This window comes from Hypanus sabinus, unplaced genomic scaffold, assembly GCF_030144855.1.
Source record: "Hypanus sabinus isolate sHypSab1 unplaced genomic scaffold, sHypSab1.hap1 scaffold_1003, whole genome shotgun sequence".
NCBI lineage: Eukaryota > Metazoa > Chordata > Chondrichthyes > Myliobatiformes > Dasyatidae > Hypanus > Hypanus sabinus.
The window spans coordinates 97,468-112,875 of record NW_026779055.1 but is presented as its reverse complement, the minus strand read 5'-3'; the positions used below and the strand labels follow the sequence as shown (position 1 = coordinate 112,875).

Below are 15,408 nucleotides of genomic sequence, written 5' to 3'. Positions count from 1 at the left end.
ACTAATAGCAGTCATGTCGTTATCCCACGTGTCAACCCAAGCCCTAAACTCATCTGTTTTACCGACAATACTCCGTGCATTGAAATAGATGTTCCTGAGAATATGTATATCATCTGCTTTTTTTTTCATTTCCGTTTATACATGCAGTCCTCTCATGTTCCTTATCCTCCTGCGCCTCACTATCTGCTCTGACACTCTGGTTCCCCTCCCTCTGCAAATCTGGATTAAATTCTCCGGAGCAGCACTGGCAAATCTACCCGCAAGAATTTTATTCCTCCCCCCTCCCCCCCGCCCAGTTTAGGGGCAAACCGTCCCGTCGGAACAGGCCCCACCTTCCCGGGAACAAAGCCCAATTGTCCAGAAACATGAAGCCCTCCCTCCTGCACCATCCCCTTAGCCACGTATTTAGCTGCACTCTCCGCACATTTATAGTTACAGGGACTTTACTCCTGACGCCGGTCCCGGGACCCGACCCGTTTACAGACCCGGAGCGGAACCGGAGCAGATTCTCAGCCACTGGTTCACATCCCAGGTCCGGAAGAAAGGATAAAGTTTCCCCGTGAATTGATTCCCTGTGAAGGTGTGGAGATGGGACTTGGTCTCCGCGTTGTAAAATGAAACTGTCCCGGACTCGTAACTGAGATAAACTCCCACCCTCCCGGGGATGGGACCGGCAGCGAGACGGGACCCGGGGGAGGGGCGACCGAACACGTCACAATCCCGATGTAACACGTCATCAACCCGCCTGATGACCCAGAATCCGGTCTCCGGACTCAGTCTGAACTCTTCCTTCCTCTCCACAGACTCTGCGGCGACTCCCAGACACCAGAACCGATTCCCCGTCACCTCCACCTCCCAGTAATGTCTCCCCGATGTGAATCCCTCCGATCCCAGCACACAAGCCCAGTTTGTGAATCTCTTCCCGGTGTCAGGGAGATTCCTCCGGGTCCCGGTCCGTCTCACACTCTTCCGATCCTCAGACACCTCGAGACACGGATTCGCCGTTTCCACATCCAGGGTGACAGAGACTGGGGGGAGAAGCAGAGAATTAGAGAGTCCCCGGGGATCGGGGGGAGACTCGGACAGCGCGGCCCCGGGGATCGGGGGAGACTCTGTCCTAAATGGACATCCCTATAGTCGGAGGCTGTGCTCACCGTTCTCGACCCACCCACATCCTCCCAACATCAACTCTCTCCAGACAGGTGTCAGAGAGATCTGGCGAGACCCTTCATCAGGACCTGTGCAGCTTGGATTACCAGCATCTGTAGATTTTCTTGTGTTTGATTTTTAAAGCAGGAGTTATTTTATCATGAGCTGATCCATTTTCCCATTCTCCCATTTAGTCCCACTCTCCCACCCTCTCACCATGACCTTTGATGCCCTGTCTACTCACATACCTATCAATCTCTGTCTTAAATACACACAATGACTTGGCTTCCACTGCCGCAAGAAATACACAGATTCACCACCCTCTGGCTAAAAAAATTTCTTTGCATCTCCGTTCTGAATGGGCGCCCTTCAATCCTTAAGTCATGCTCTCGTACTAGACTCCCCCACCATGGGAAACAACTTTGCCATATCCACTCTGTCCATGCCTTTTAACATCCGAAATGCTTCTGTGAGGTTCCCCCTCATTCTAAACTCCACGGAGTACAGTCCAAGAGCGGTCAAACATTCCTCACATGTTAACACTCTTATTCCAGGAATCATTCTCGTGAATCTTCTCTGAACCCTCTCCAATGTCAGAACATCCTTTCGTAAATAAGGAGCCCAAAACTGCACACAGTATTCCAAGTGAGGTCTTACCAGTTCCTTATAGTGCCTCAACATCACATCCCTGCTCTTATTTTCTATTCCTCCAGAAATGAATGCCAATATTGCATTCACCTTCTTCACCACCGACTCAACCTGGAGGTTAACCTTAAGTGCACGAGCACTTCCAAGTACAATTGCATCTCAGAATTTTGAATTCTCTCTCCATTTCAATAATAGTCAGCCCGTTTATTTCTTCTACCAACGTGCATGACCATACACTTTTAAACATTGTATTTCATTTGCCACTTCTTTGACCATTCTCCCAATCTATCCAAGTCTCTCTGCAGACTCTCTGTTTCCTCAGCACTACCGTCCCCTCCACCTATCTTTGTATCATCAGCAAACTTAGCCACAAAGCCATCTATTTCATAATCCAAATTGTTGATATACAATGTAAAAAGAAGTGGCCCCAACATGGACCCCTGTGGAACACCACTGGTAACTGGCAGACAACCAGAATGGGATCCTTTATTCCCATTCTCTGTTTCCTGCCAATCAGCCAACGCTCTATCCACTTATGTAAATTTCCCATAATTCCATGGGCTCTTATCTTGTTTAGCAACTTCATGTGTGGCACCTTGTCAAAAGCCTTCTGAAAATCCAAATACACAACATCCACTGCATCTCCCTTGTCTAGCCTACTTGTAATCTCCTCAAAAGATTTCAATGGGTTTGTCAGGCAGGATTTTCCTTTAAGGCAACCATGCTGAGTTTGGCCTATCTTGTCATATGCGTCCAGGTACTCCGTAACCTCATTCTTGACAATTGACTCCAGAAACTTTACAACCATTTCTCAATCTAACAGGTCTATAATTTACTTTTTGCTTCCTTGTCCCTTTCTTAAATACCAGAGTGGCATTTACAATCTTCCACTCCTCCGGAACCATGCCAGAATCTATTGACTTTTGAAAGATCATTGCTAATGCCTCCGCGATCTCCACAGCTACTTCCTTCAAAACACAAGTGTGCATTCCGTCTGGTCCTGGAGATTTATCTACCCTGAGACTATTCAGCTTCCTGAGTACTTTCTCTGTCGTAATTGTGACTGCGCACACTTCTCTTCCCTGACACCCTTGAGTGTCCGGTATACTGCTGATATCTTCCTCAGTGAGGACTGATGCAAATACTCGTTCAGTTCCTCAGCCATCTCCTTATCTCCCATTACAATTTCTCCAGCATCATTTTCTATCTGTCTAATATCCACTCTCACCCGTTTTTTATTCTTTATATACTTGACAAAGCTTTTAGTATCTTCTTTGATATAATTTGCAAGCTTCCTTTCATAGTTCATCTTTTCCCTCTTAATGGCCTTCTTAGTTTCCTTTTGTAAGCTTTTAAAAACTTCCCAATCCTCTGTCTTCCCACTAATTTTTGCTTCTTTGAATGCCCTCTCCTTTGCTTTTACTTTGGCTTTGACTTCTCTTTTTCCATTTGAAAAATTCTTCTTTTTTGGAATATATCTGTCTTGCACATTCCTCACTCCTCACATAACCTCCAGCCACTGCTGCTAGGCCGTCCTTCCCCCTAATGTCCCTTTCAAGTCAAATTTGGCCAGTTCCTCTCCCGTGCCACTGTAATTTCCTTTACTCTACTGCAATACCGACACATCAGATTTCGGCTTCTCTTTCTCAAATTTCACAGTGAACTCAATCATGTTACGATCACTGCCTCCTAATGGTTCCTTCACCTCAATCTCTCTAATCTCCTCTGGGTCATTACACAATATCCAATCCAGTATCTCTGATCCCCTAGTGGGCTCAACAACAAGCTGTTCTGAAAAGCCATCTCGTAGACATTCTACAAATTCTCTCTCTTGAGATCCAGTGTCGACCTGATTTTCCCAATCCACTCGCATGTTAAAATCCCCACAATTATCATAACACTGCCCTTCTGGCAAGCCTTTTCTATTTTCTGTTGTAATTTGTAATCCACATCACTGCAGCTGTTAGGAGGCCTGTAGATAACTGCCATCAGGGTCCTTTTACCCCGGGGATTTCTTAGCTCAACCCAGAAAGATTCTGCAATTCCGATCCTATGTCACCTCTTTCTAATGATTTAATATCATTTCATACCAATAAAGCCACGCCACCCCCTCTGCCTACCTGCCTATCCTTCCGATACACCGTGTCTCCTTGGACTTTCAGCTCTCAGAGACATGCATCCTTTAGCCACGTCTCAGTGATGGCCACAAAATTACACCTGCCAATCTGTAGCTGTACGACAAGATCATCCACCTTATGCCTTATGCTGTGTGTATTTAAGTATAACACCTTAAGTCCAGTATTTGGTAATTTTTGCTTTGATTGCACTGCAACTCATCCCAGTGGCTGCAAATTTGCCCCATCACCTGCCTGTCCTTCCTGACATCTTTACTGCTCACTATCTTAGATTTATTTCTGTTTTCCCTCTCCTCCACTCTAACATTCCGGTTTACCACCCCCCCGCCAAATTAGTTTAAACCCTCCCTAACAGCTCTATTAAACATTCCCGTGATGATATTGATCCCCTTCGGGTTCAGGTGTAACCCGTCCTTTTTGAATAAGTAGTACTTCCCCCGAAAGAGATCCCAATGATCCAAGAATCTGAAGCCCTGCCCCCTGCACCAGTCTCTCAGCCACACATTCATCAGCCTGATCCTACTATTCTTGCCCTCGCTAGCACGTGGCACAGGTAGCAATCCTGAGATTACTACCCTGGAGGTCCTGCTTCCCTGCTTCATTCCTAACTCCCGGAAATCTCTCTTCAGGACCTCCTCCCTTTTCCTCTCTATATCATTGGTACCAACATGTACCAAAACACCTGGCTGCTCGCTCTCTCCCTTCAGAATATTCTGGACCCGATCCGAGACATCCCATACCCTGGCACCTGGGAGGCAACACACCATGCGGGTATCTCTACCAGGCTCACAGAAACTCCTGCCTGTTCCACTGACTATGGAATCCCCTTTGACTACCGCATTCCTCTTCTCCCTCCTTCCTCCTGCACAACAGCGCCAGGCTCAGTGCCAGAGACCCGGCCACCGTGGCCGTCCCATGTCAGGTCATCCCCCTCAACAGCATCCGAAACGATATACTTGTTGCTGAGGGGGGCAGCCACAGGGGTGCTCTCCACTATCCGGGCATTTCCCTTCCCTCTCCTGACAGTCACCCAGTTTTCTGACCCCGGTAGCCGAGGGATGACTACCTCCCTGTAGCTCCTGTCCATCACCTCTTCATTTTCTCTAATAAGCAGTAGGTCATCAAGCTGCAGCTCCAGGTCCCTAACACGGTCTCCGAGGAGCTGAATCTCGGTTCACCTAGTGCAGATGTGGCTATCAGGGAGGCTGGAGGTCTCCCAGGATTCCCACATCTGACACCCTGAACAAAGCACTAACCCTGCAGACATGCTACCTAATTCTACAGGAATGAAACAAAGAAAGATAGGTCTACTCACCCACTTACTTCGCCAAATACACGAACTTTTTAAACTGTTAGCTAATGTGCCCTGCTGTTCCACCGTCCATCGGGCCGATTTGCCAAGGGGAGAAAAAGAGTCGGTGCCTCGCTCTCGCCTCTTCCCGTTACCGCCTAAGCCCGTTGAGCCAAAGCCCTACACTCTGCTGCCACCCACTCCGCTGCCCGCTGTATAGGGTGGTCATCTTTTTAAACTCTCCGCGCTGTCCTGCGCAGTCTCACCGTTCTTGTACGCAAAGTTTTAAAAAAATCTGCCTTCCTTCAGAATTTAGCTCCCACGCCGCCCTTCTTGTCCCAATCTAAAAAAACACCTTCAGTCGTGTATTCATCAGCCTATTCCACACTGTCCACATGAAATTCAGCAAGGCCTTTGATGTCGATGATAGACCACACTTGGAGCATTGTCTGCATTTCCGGTTCCCGAATATGGGGAGGATGTCATTACACTGGACAGGAGGCTTCAGGAGGATGTTACCAGGACTGGGGGCTTGGGTTAAAAGCAGAGAGCGGATAAACTTCAGCTATTCAGCTGTAGTGTAGGATGTTCCGGTATGACCCCCTATCAAGGTAAGTAAATCATAAGGAGCTTAAATAACGTTTCTTTTTCCAAGAAATGGGAGTACAGAACCAAAGGCCTCAGTTTGAAAGTGAGACGGGAATTTTTTCTGAGTGGTCTATCGGGTAACATTCTCATAGAGAGGGAGGTCGGTAAATGGAATTTGCCCTCAGACGCTGTATAAACAGGTAAAAATAAAATATTTTAAAATAAATTTGGGCAGGTACACAGATGGGAAATGGTTAGAGGGATGGGGGGGGGGGGGGTGGTGGCAAACACACACAAATGGGCCATGCTCAAGAAGACATCTTAGCCTTGCAAATTGATGAAGTGGGCCGTGAGTTCAACATCCAACAAACCCTCCGAGATCATCCTCCTGAGGAATCTCACCCCGGAGTCTGTTTGTGAAGTGTTGATGTGACGTCACGTCAGACGGCAGCTCAGTGCCACAGAACAGACAGACTGGGTAAGGACAGCAGATTTCAATCCTAAATGGGAATTTGTGCCTATTTCTGTGGCTGTGTGTCACACTCTGATAGTGTATCTGTGTGTGTGTGTGTGTGTGTGTGTGTGTGTGTGTGTGTGTGTGTGTGTGTGTGTGTGTGTTGATTGTGTGTGTGTGTGTGTGTTGATTGTCGTAAATATCCGAGTGGTGTGTATATACATTGAAGCAGATTGTGCACATTGAAGAATTTGTATGTTACAGTGTGTGATCACATGTCTGGTGTGTGTTGACAATGTGTCACACGTGATTGAGTTGTTTAAATGAGTAAATGACTGTCTCTGAAGAGACTGGTTTCCAGGTTACTGAGGGAAATAACAACGTACATTGCTGAGGCACTGAATACAGTCTACCAGTCCTTCCTGTGTATGTGTGTGAGGGAGCTTTGCCAGGGCGGTTATGCTGTGTGTGCTTCTCCAGAGATGAAATCTTGACCCATGTCAATGCTTGTTGTTGTGTCCGAGCTCATTCTCACAATGTTTCAATGTGGTGGTCTGATCACCATAAGACATAGGAGCAGAATTAGGCCATTTGCCCATCGAGTCTGCTCTGCCATTCAATCATGGCTGATCCTTATTTTTCCTCCTCAGCCCCACTCCGTGGTCTTCTCCCTGTAACCTTTGATGCTGTTCAATCTAGAACCTATCAAGCTGTGCCTTAAATACACACAACAAGTTACACAAATTCACCAGCTGCTGGCACAAATGTCTACACATCTGTTTTAGATAGACCCCCCCCCCCCCCCATCTTGAGGCTGTGCCCTCTTGTCCTAAACTCCACCACCATGGGAATCATCCCTTCCACATCTACTGTGTCTGGGACTTCCATCATTCGAAAGGTTTCAATGAGATCCCTCCCTCATCTTTCTAAATTCCAGCGAGTGCAGACACAGAGCCATCAAATGTTCCTCGTATGATAACCCTTTCATTCCTGGAATCATCCTTATGAAATGAACCTTCTGCAATACCAGCACACCTTTTCTTAGACGAGGAGCCCAAAACTGTTCACAATACTCAAGGTGAGGCTTCACCGGTGCCTTATAAAGCCTCAGCATCACATCCCTGCTCTTGAATTGAATGCTATTCTAAACCACAGATTAAAATCCAGGAGCAACAGGCTCCAGGGCAGCTTCTTCAACCAGGCTATCAGACTGATTAACTCATGTGGACACAACTGTATTCCAATGTAATAGTAACCAGCCTGTTGTGCATATTATTCATTATAAATTACTATAAATTGCACATTGCACATTTAGACGGAGATGTAACGTAAAGATTTTTAATCCTCATGTATCTGAATGATGTAAGTAATAAAGTCAATTCAATTCAAATCAATTTCATGATTATTTTTTTCATCCCAATTATTCTTTCAGTTCCTCTCTGTAGATATTTAAAAGCTTCACAATCCTCTGTCTTCCTACTAATTTTTGTTTCGTTGTATCCCCTCTCTTTTGCCTTGACATTAATTTGTCTTCCCTTGTCAGCCACGGTTTTACTATTTTGGCATTTGAGTATTTATTTATTTTTGGAATACATCTATCCTTCACCTTCCTCATTTTCCCAGAAACTGACACCATTTCTGCTCTGCTCTCATCACTGCCAGCATCTCCTTCCAATTTGCTTTGGCCAACTCCTCTCTCAGACCACTGTAATTTCTTTCATTTCTCTGAAATACTACAATGTCAGACTTCACCTCTTCCTCGTCAGATTTCAAGTTCGACTCAGTCATGTTGTGAGCACTGCCTCCTAAGGTTTATTTTAACTGCTCACCTCTGGTTCAGTACATAACACCCAATCCAGTAGAGCTGTTCCCCGAGTAGGCTCAACGACAAACTGCTCTAGAAAGCCATCACATTGCATTCAACAAACTCACTCTCTTGAGATCCTTTACCAACCTGATTTTCCCAATTGACCTGCATGTTGAAATCTCCCATGATTTTCACAACATTGTCCTTTTCATCAGCCTTTTCTATTTCCAGTTTTCTATTTCCAGCCTCAACCCACTGACTGTTGGGAGGCCTGTATATGACTGGTGTCAGTGACATTTTTACTTTTGCAGTTGCGTACCTCAACCCACAAGATAGAACATCTTCCAATCCTATGTCACATCTTGCTGCTGATTTACCAGCAGAGCCACACCACCCCATCACCCTTCCTTCCTTCCTCCGATACATTGTGTAATCTTTAACATTCAGCTCCCAACTACAACCATCTTTCAGCCACGTTTCAATGATGGCCACAACATCACACCTGACAATCTGTAATAGTGCAACAAGATCATCCACCTTATTTCTCATACTCCATGCATTGAGTTATAACACTTTGTGTACTGTATCTGCTACCCTTTTAAATTCTGCATCCTTAATGCACGGATACACACCTTGCTGTCTGCAATTTTCTCCTCTCATCTGTCCGCCCTATCTGACAGTCTGATTGCATGCTATCGTTGCATTTTACCATCAGTTCTATCGCTTCACTCCACTTCCAACCCCTCACCCCACCAAATTAGTTTAAACCCTCCCCAACAGCTCTATCAAACCTCCCTGTGAGAGTATTATTCTCCCTCGGGTCGAGGTGCGACCCATCCCTTTTGAGCAGATCATTCCTCCACCAGATGAGATCCCGATGATCCATGAACCTGAATCCCTGTCCCCTACACCAGCTTCTCAGCCATCGTTAATCTGCCAAATTATCCTGTTTCTACCCTCACCAGCATGTGGCACAGGCAGCAATACAGAAATTACATCCCTGAGGGTACTGCTTCTGAGTTTTCTACCAAGCTCTCCCAATTCTATTTTCAGGACCTCTTTGCTTTTACTTCCAATGTCAGTGTCGCAAATTTACCAAAATATCTGGCTCTTTTCCCTCCCTCTCTAAAATGCTGCGGAAACGATTCGAGGCATCCCTGACCCTGGCACCCAGGAGGCAACATACCATTCGCGTGTCCCGTTCACACCAATAGATTCTCCTGTCTGTTCCCCTGGCGATTCAGTCCCCGATCACGACCACTCCCCTCTTCTGCCTCTAACAACAGTGAGAGTTGCTGATCCGGAAAGGGGAAGACCTCTGTCAGTTCAGAGTCTGCACTCACAGGGCACATGAAGGACTTGTGTATTTTCCTGACAATCCCTGTCACCACACTGATACCTGCTATTATTCCCTACAATAGTATCGTCAGTATTAAATTCCCAGTTCCTCTGGTAGATCCTAACTCATGTCCTGGTGTGTTAGTGCATTTGACTGGGATTGGAACACAGTGGTTCATCTGCCAGTCCCATGTATTGGTTGCATTGTGACCCTGTGCTGGTGTGTCCAGGGGTCTGACATCACTAGCTGACCATGTGACAGTGATACCTCCCAGTCGGTGGGGTTGATGTGAAATAAACTTCAGTTCCCCTTCAGCCTAGTATTACAAACAATCTTTGCCTCAAATTGGAACTACTTTGAGCTTCATAAACAAGGAGAAATGAATCTTTGTAAGTTTTACCTCGATTAATAGTATCAAGCGTTTCTCTCAGCACTGTGTTCAACAAATAGGGGTGATCGAATTTTTCAACCGGCAGGGTCTCATCTGTCACTGACAATTCCTGGACATCGTCATTAATCCTGTAAATATTAAACTGCTGGTTATAAATTGCTATTCTAAATCCATTAAGGGTTTCATTAAAGAGCCTGTCCTACCTTCTGTTCCGACGAACTTCCTCCTGAAATAAATAAAACACAAATCGGATTAGACTTGGACTTACTGTCCACATCCAGAACTTCATCCAAATCATTACAAAGTGTTGAAAATTCCCACTCCCACAGTCACTCACACACACGGACAATACAGAACCCCAGGGTAATTTACAGGGAAAGTTTCTGAATGTCAGACCATTACTGAGAGGATGAAAATTACAGGGAAGACAGGACAGGCTGTGGATTTTCATCTGGATATGACGTCAGTGTGATAGGATGGAGGAATTTATGATCAGTGATGTATGTGATTGTGTGCGGGTGGAGGAAGTACCTCTATTTATGGGGAGACTTCTGCAATGATGTAGTTCCAGATGGATTTTAACAAATTCCGCAAGAAATTTAGTGAGGAGGATGTGGATCTCAGTGCCACCGGAGTGGTTGAAATGGAACAGCAGAGACTGAATGTAATGGGGAGGCTGGATAAGCACGTGAGGGACCAGAGATTTCGGGGCACTGTTGCTGGTTGTGGTGAGTAGGTGGCAGGAGGATTGTGAAGCAGGGAAATTGAGAGGTGGAAATGGGCCGAATGGCCTGGTTATGTATTGAATCATTGAACGTTCATTTGAATGTTATCTGTAAAAGTAAAGGGACAGAAATAGTTTCCTTAATCTGGCGGAAACCGGATATAGAAGATAAGTCTGATGTGTGGGTCAAATTCTTTGTTCTCACTGAATGACAAAAAGACCCTCACACCCACCGCACCAGACACACTCACAGTCTGTGACTGGAACTGGTAGTTAATGAGAGTTTTAGAGGATATTTAATGCAGAATTAAGGACGCAGTCAGCAGCTCTGTGTTATGATCAGAGTAAATAGTTTTAGAGAAATTTGCATTCTGTCCTGGGATGTACAGAAGTTGTGGAAGTCCAGTTTTGGGGCAACAACAACCCTGAATAGAAGCATCAATTCTCTGGTGAGAAACAGTTTACTGCCATTTGTAAATACTGTGTGTATGAGCAATGCATCTGTTTTCTGTCTGCATTGTATTCTGCGGTACGTGTTGATTATGATAACCAGTCACGTGAGTGGAGACGTGGTAAAAGCAAAGGGAATAAGTTACGTATTCAAACTTTGTTCTGCACAGTTTTGAGCTGAGGACGGGTGGATGTCATTCTGTATTTGACTGGTGTGTTGCAGCTTACTTTATAATGAATTAGCCTGAAGTTTCATCGCTTCAAGATTGTATTTTGCTAATGAAGGACTGAAAGCGTATCTTGGACATTTTGAAATGTCATTATTGGAGTGATGGGAGGGCGCGTCATGCAGGCATAACAACTTGTGTAAGGTCGCCAGCAGCGGCAATTGATTTGTTAGAATTGGCCGCTGTACTGTGTTTATTTTAAATATACCACTGTTCATTTAGTGCCCTTTGACAGAAACAAATTGAAATAGAATCCCTCACCTTGAGAAATATCACACTGTCTTTTTGATCCATCTGTTCCATTAACTTTGAGATTTCCTCCTTAATAAGTCTTATATTCTCTTGAATCTCCCAAAGATTTTTCTTCATTGGGTTGAGAATCCTCTTCTCCTCCTCCCTGAGATCCCTGAGTAAGCTCTGCTCTTTCTCAGTGATAATCTGGCGCAGTTCAGCAAACTGGGATGTGACGTGGGACTGAACGCTGTGTGACTGTTCCTGTTGAATGAAAGGTGAAGATTAATATACTGCATTGCTGTGCTCAGTTTCCTTTTGTCATTAAGTACTGTCTATTAGAGTCCATGCTACTTCTGAGTGCATTCCCGTCAACACCATTCACTCAGGTTTTTCTGTAACCTATTCTCACTTATTGACGCATAAACTCCCATCTGATTCACGCACACACTCCCCACCTTCATAGGATTAATTATAATTAGCCATTCATCCATGATGTCCTTGGAATGTGTCGGAGTCTCTCTTGGTCAAATGGAGAGCATGCAAACTCCACACAGACAGCCGCAGAGATCAGGATCGAACCCAGGTCTCCAGAGCTGTGATACTCGGCTATTCTGCATTGAATGGAGCAAAACTGGACAGTATTATCAGAAATTCCGCTCAGGAAGCCTCACCCGAACTCCGGAAATCTTCTCTTTCTGTTGCTGCTCCTTTTCCTGGAAGTCTGATTTCTTTTTTGTGAGAGAGTCTAAGGAAGATTTTAGCTGTTCCTGGAAGTCAGAGAGTGAAGGAAATATAAACAAAGATGCATCGAAAGAAACACATTATCAAACCCGATTATCGCACAAAATGCCGGAGGAACTCAGTGAGTCAGGCAGCATCCATTCAGGTGAAATAAACAGTCGGTGTTCCGGGATGAGACCCTTCATTAGGACTGGGAAGGAATGGGACAGAAGCCAGAATAAGAAGGTTGGCTATGAGAACCAGCTGACAGGTGACGGTTGAGACAACGAGAGGGGGGACGTGGGGGAGGGTGATGAAGTGAGAAGCTGAGAGGGGACAGGTAGAAGAGGTAAAGAGCTGGAGAAGAAGGAAACTAATACGAGAGGACAATCGACCATGGAAGAAACGGGAGGAACTGGGCTGTTTGCGGTCCTGAATGGTGACGAGGGAGGAGGTTAGGAGTCAGGTGTAGCACTTGTCCCGCTTGCAGGTGTCAGTGCCAGGAGGGAGATCAGTGTGGATGAGCGAGTGGATCAGGGCGATACAGTACGTAGAGCTGTGGAGGTGGGCGGTGGGACGGATGGGTGCTGGAATCCCGTTAGAGATGGCGGAAGTTGCAGAAAGTGATGTGTTAGTTATCGAGGCTCGTGTGATGATATATAGGACAAAGGCAGTATTTTAAGTATTGAACTAACGTTACCTTGTAGATTTTAACAGCTTCTGTAATCGGCAAGAAGCGGTGCTCTCTGTGTTCCTGCGCATCTCTACAGATCAGACAGATCAGTGTCTTGTCCGTTTCACAAAACAGCTTCAGTTCTTCCTCATGTTCCTCGCAGTGACGTTTACCTTCCTTCTCTTTCGGATTCAGGTTTAGATTTCGAGCTTTTTCAGCCAGATTTTCTAAGGCCCGATTCACCTTGAGGGTGCGGTCAGCAAACACCTCTCTACAGTCCGGGCAGGAGTTTCTCTCCTCCCTTTCCCAACACCGTGTGATACAAGAGCGACAGAAGTTGTGTCCACACTCCAGTATAACCGGATCGGTGAAGAAATCCAGACAGACGGGACAAATTACCTCCTCGGTCCAACTCTCGGTCTCTCCTTTCGAAGCCATGTTAACTCCGGCACTTCCTGATTCAGAATACTTTCAAATCGCCTCCTCTGTTAAACTCTCGACCGGTCCTTTCGAAGCCATGTTAACTCCCAGCACTTCCTGATTCAGAATACTTTCACTTCCGGGAGCTGCAGATCCCCTGCAGTACCGCGATTGTCCACTACGCGCGCTGCAGACTCGGGGAATGACCCCTGCAGTACCGCGATTGTCCACTACGCGCGCTGTAGACCCGGGGAATGACCCCTGCAGTACCGCGATTGTCCACTACGCGCGCTGCAGTCTCAGGGAATGAACATTCTGCTGCTGTATATGTTCATGGCTATTTGAATGTTAGTGTGGGATCAAAAATAAATTAAACAGAGAAAAGGTAAGGAAACGCCTAATGGACTGTCTAAGCCCGGCGACAAGCGTAGGTGAGTTGGCCATATGCCCAGCAACCCCGTCTCGTAAACACCTACAGCGACAAAAAACGTCAGCTGAATGTCCAAAGGCCCCATCGCTCCGATCGGAAGGACTTTTCCGGATCGAGATCCTTCATCTGAACTGTCTCAACCCGAAATGTCGATTGTCCATTTCCCTCCACAGATGCTGCCCGACCCGCTGAGCTCCTCCAGCAGCTCGTTTTTTTGTATCTTTCTCCAGGTCTAAGAGAGTCAGAGTGGAGTGTAAAACGGTGAATAAGTAAACAGTGAATACATGCCATTAAACTGGGGATGTGGAGAAAATATTGTGCTGTGAGGAGAGAGATTCAGTGGTGATGACCGACCTGTGGTTGCAGGAAAAAGCACAGGACTGGACATTTTACGTCACAGGGTGGAAAATGTTAATTTTTCGGCAAGGTCCTGATTTCAACAGCCCTTCGTGAGAAAACCTTAATGACTTGACCCATGTCTGTCCCGTTTCCAATAGAAGGCCTGGTCTCCTTCACTCTGAATACAGATCAGATGTTGATACTTTTTTTTGCATCAAAATAAGATTTAAATAAAATATTCAGAATGATAAAACGTGCCAATACCTTTACCCAATGAATTTACCTTCGTTGTCTATGGGGTATTCTGTTGTCTGTTGTCGCTCATGTGCCCCCTGGGGTGGTGTACAATAATTGAGAGGCTTCCTCAGCCAACACGGCCTCTCCCAGTCGAGCAGTAGAGGGACACGATAGTTCCACTGGTGTCCCTGTAGTCTGGAATGTGCCGGTCTGCAGCATTCCTGTACGACAGAGGTTCCCAAACATTTTTATGCCAAAGACCAATACCAGAAACCCTGGACCCCAGGTTGGTAACACCTGCTCTCCGGACCTCTCGATGTGATGGCAGGCCAACAAGTTTCGGGGGTCTTTCCCCGAGTTGATGATCTTCCAGCAGCACTCGCTGTCCGTTTTCTTGCGCGTCCTGGGAACAGCCCGAGGATCAGTGAGCCTTCTGTCACGCAGCTGCTGTGACAAAGGCCCATGAATCTTTCGCCAGCCCACAGTCCGCAAAGAGGTGAGTGACCGTCTCGTCTCCACTGCAGTAATCTCGGGGCAGCGTGCTGTGGGAGTGATCTCCGGGCATGCAGTGAGGACCAGACTGGGAGGGGCCCTCTCGCCGGCAGTTGGTAAGACCTGGTGATGAGGCATTCTGCCATATGGTCTGGACTGTCTGCTCCGGGAACCACTCCACTGTGTCCATCCAGTCCTTCTCCTGCAGTAACTGCAGTACATTCCGTGCTGACCACTGTCTGGTGTTCTTGTGGTCAAAGCTGCTGGTCTGAAAGAACTGTCACCAGTTTCATGAACACAAGGTTCACATGGAGAAGCTTCCTGATTGAGACAGACACAGTGTCACAGTGTATTTACAGGGTAGGGGCAGGAATGATGTTTCCCCTGGTTGGGCAGTGGAACCAGGGATCACAGACTCAAAATCTGAGGTCACCTCAGCAGGACTGAGATGAGGAGAAATTTCCCCAACACAGTGTGTGAATATTTGGAATTTTCTCCACAAGACTTCTAAATTAAACGGACATATTTAGGGGCTCGGCGATGTTGGGAACGTTGCAGGAAAGTGGCGCTGGGGTCAAAGATCAGCCATGTTCTGAGTGAGGGGAAGAATAGTGCAATGGGCCGAATGGCCACGCCTTCTCCTGTTTCTTATTTTCTAAA

The 15,408-nt window shown here is 46.3% G+C and overlaps 1 protein-coding gene across 1 annotated transcript; it reads right to left on the bottom strand.

Moving 5' to 3' along the window:
* Positions 1 to 319: 319 nt before the first annotated feature.
* On the bottom strand, positions 320 to 14,557 carry LOC132386120 (zinc-binding protein A33-like). The gene is made up of 6 exons (XM_059958415.1): positions 12,858 to 14,557; positions 12,109 to 12,204; positions 11,465 to 11,698; positions 10,006 to 10,028; positions 9,812 to 9,930; positions 320 to 1,028 (listed from the first exon to the last, which is right to left on the bottom strand). Exons 1-6 carry the CDS (start codon positions 13,266 to 13,268, stop codon positions 478 to 480), a joined length of 1,434 nt encoding a protein of 477 aa, XP_059814398.1. The 5' UTR covers positions 13,269 to 14,557; the 3' UTR covers positions 320 to 477.
* Positions 14,558 to 15,408: the final 851 nt, after the last annotated feature.

What these genes read in the sequence shown, in the direction of transcription:
- LOC132386120 (XM_059958415.1), bottom strand. Translation starts at nt 13,268, where the DNA reads ATGGCTTCGAAAGGAGAGACCGAGAGTTGGACCGAGGAGGTAATTTGT. An exon ending in AGAAGATTTCCGGAGTTCGG is followed by an intron (nt 11,699 to 12,108) that starts GTGAGGCTTCCT and finishes TTCATTCAACAG; the next exon opens with GAACAGTCACACAGCGTTCA. An exon ending in GCTTGATACTATTAATCGAG is followed by an intron (nt 1,029 to 9,811) that starts GTAAAACTTACA and finishes TTCTCCCCCCAG; the next exon opens with TCTCTGTCACCCTGGATGTG.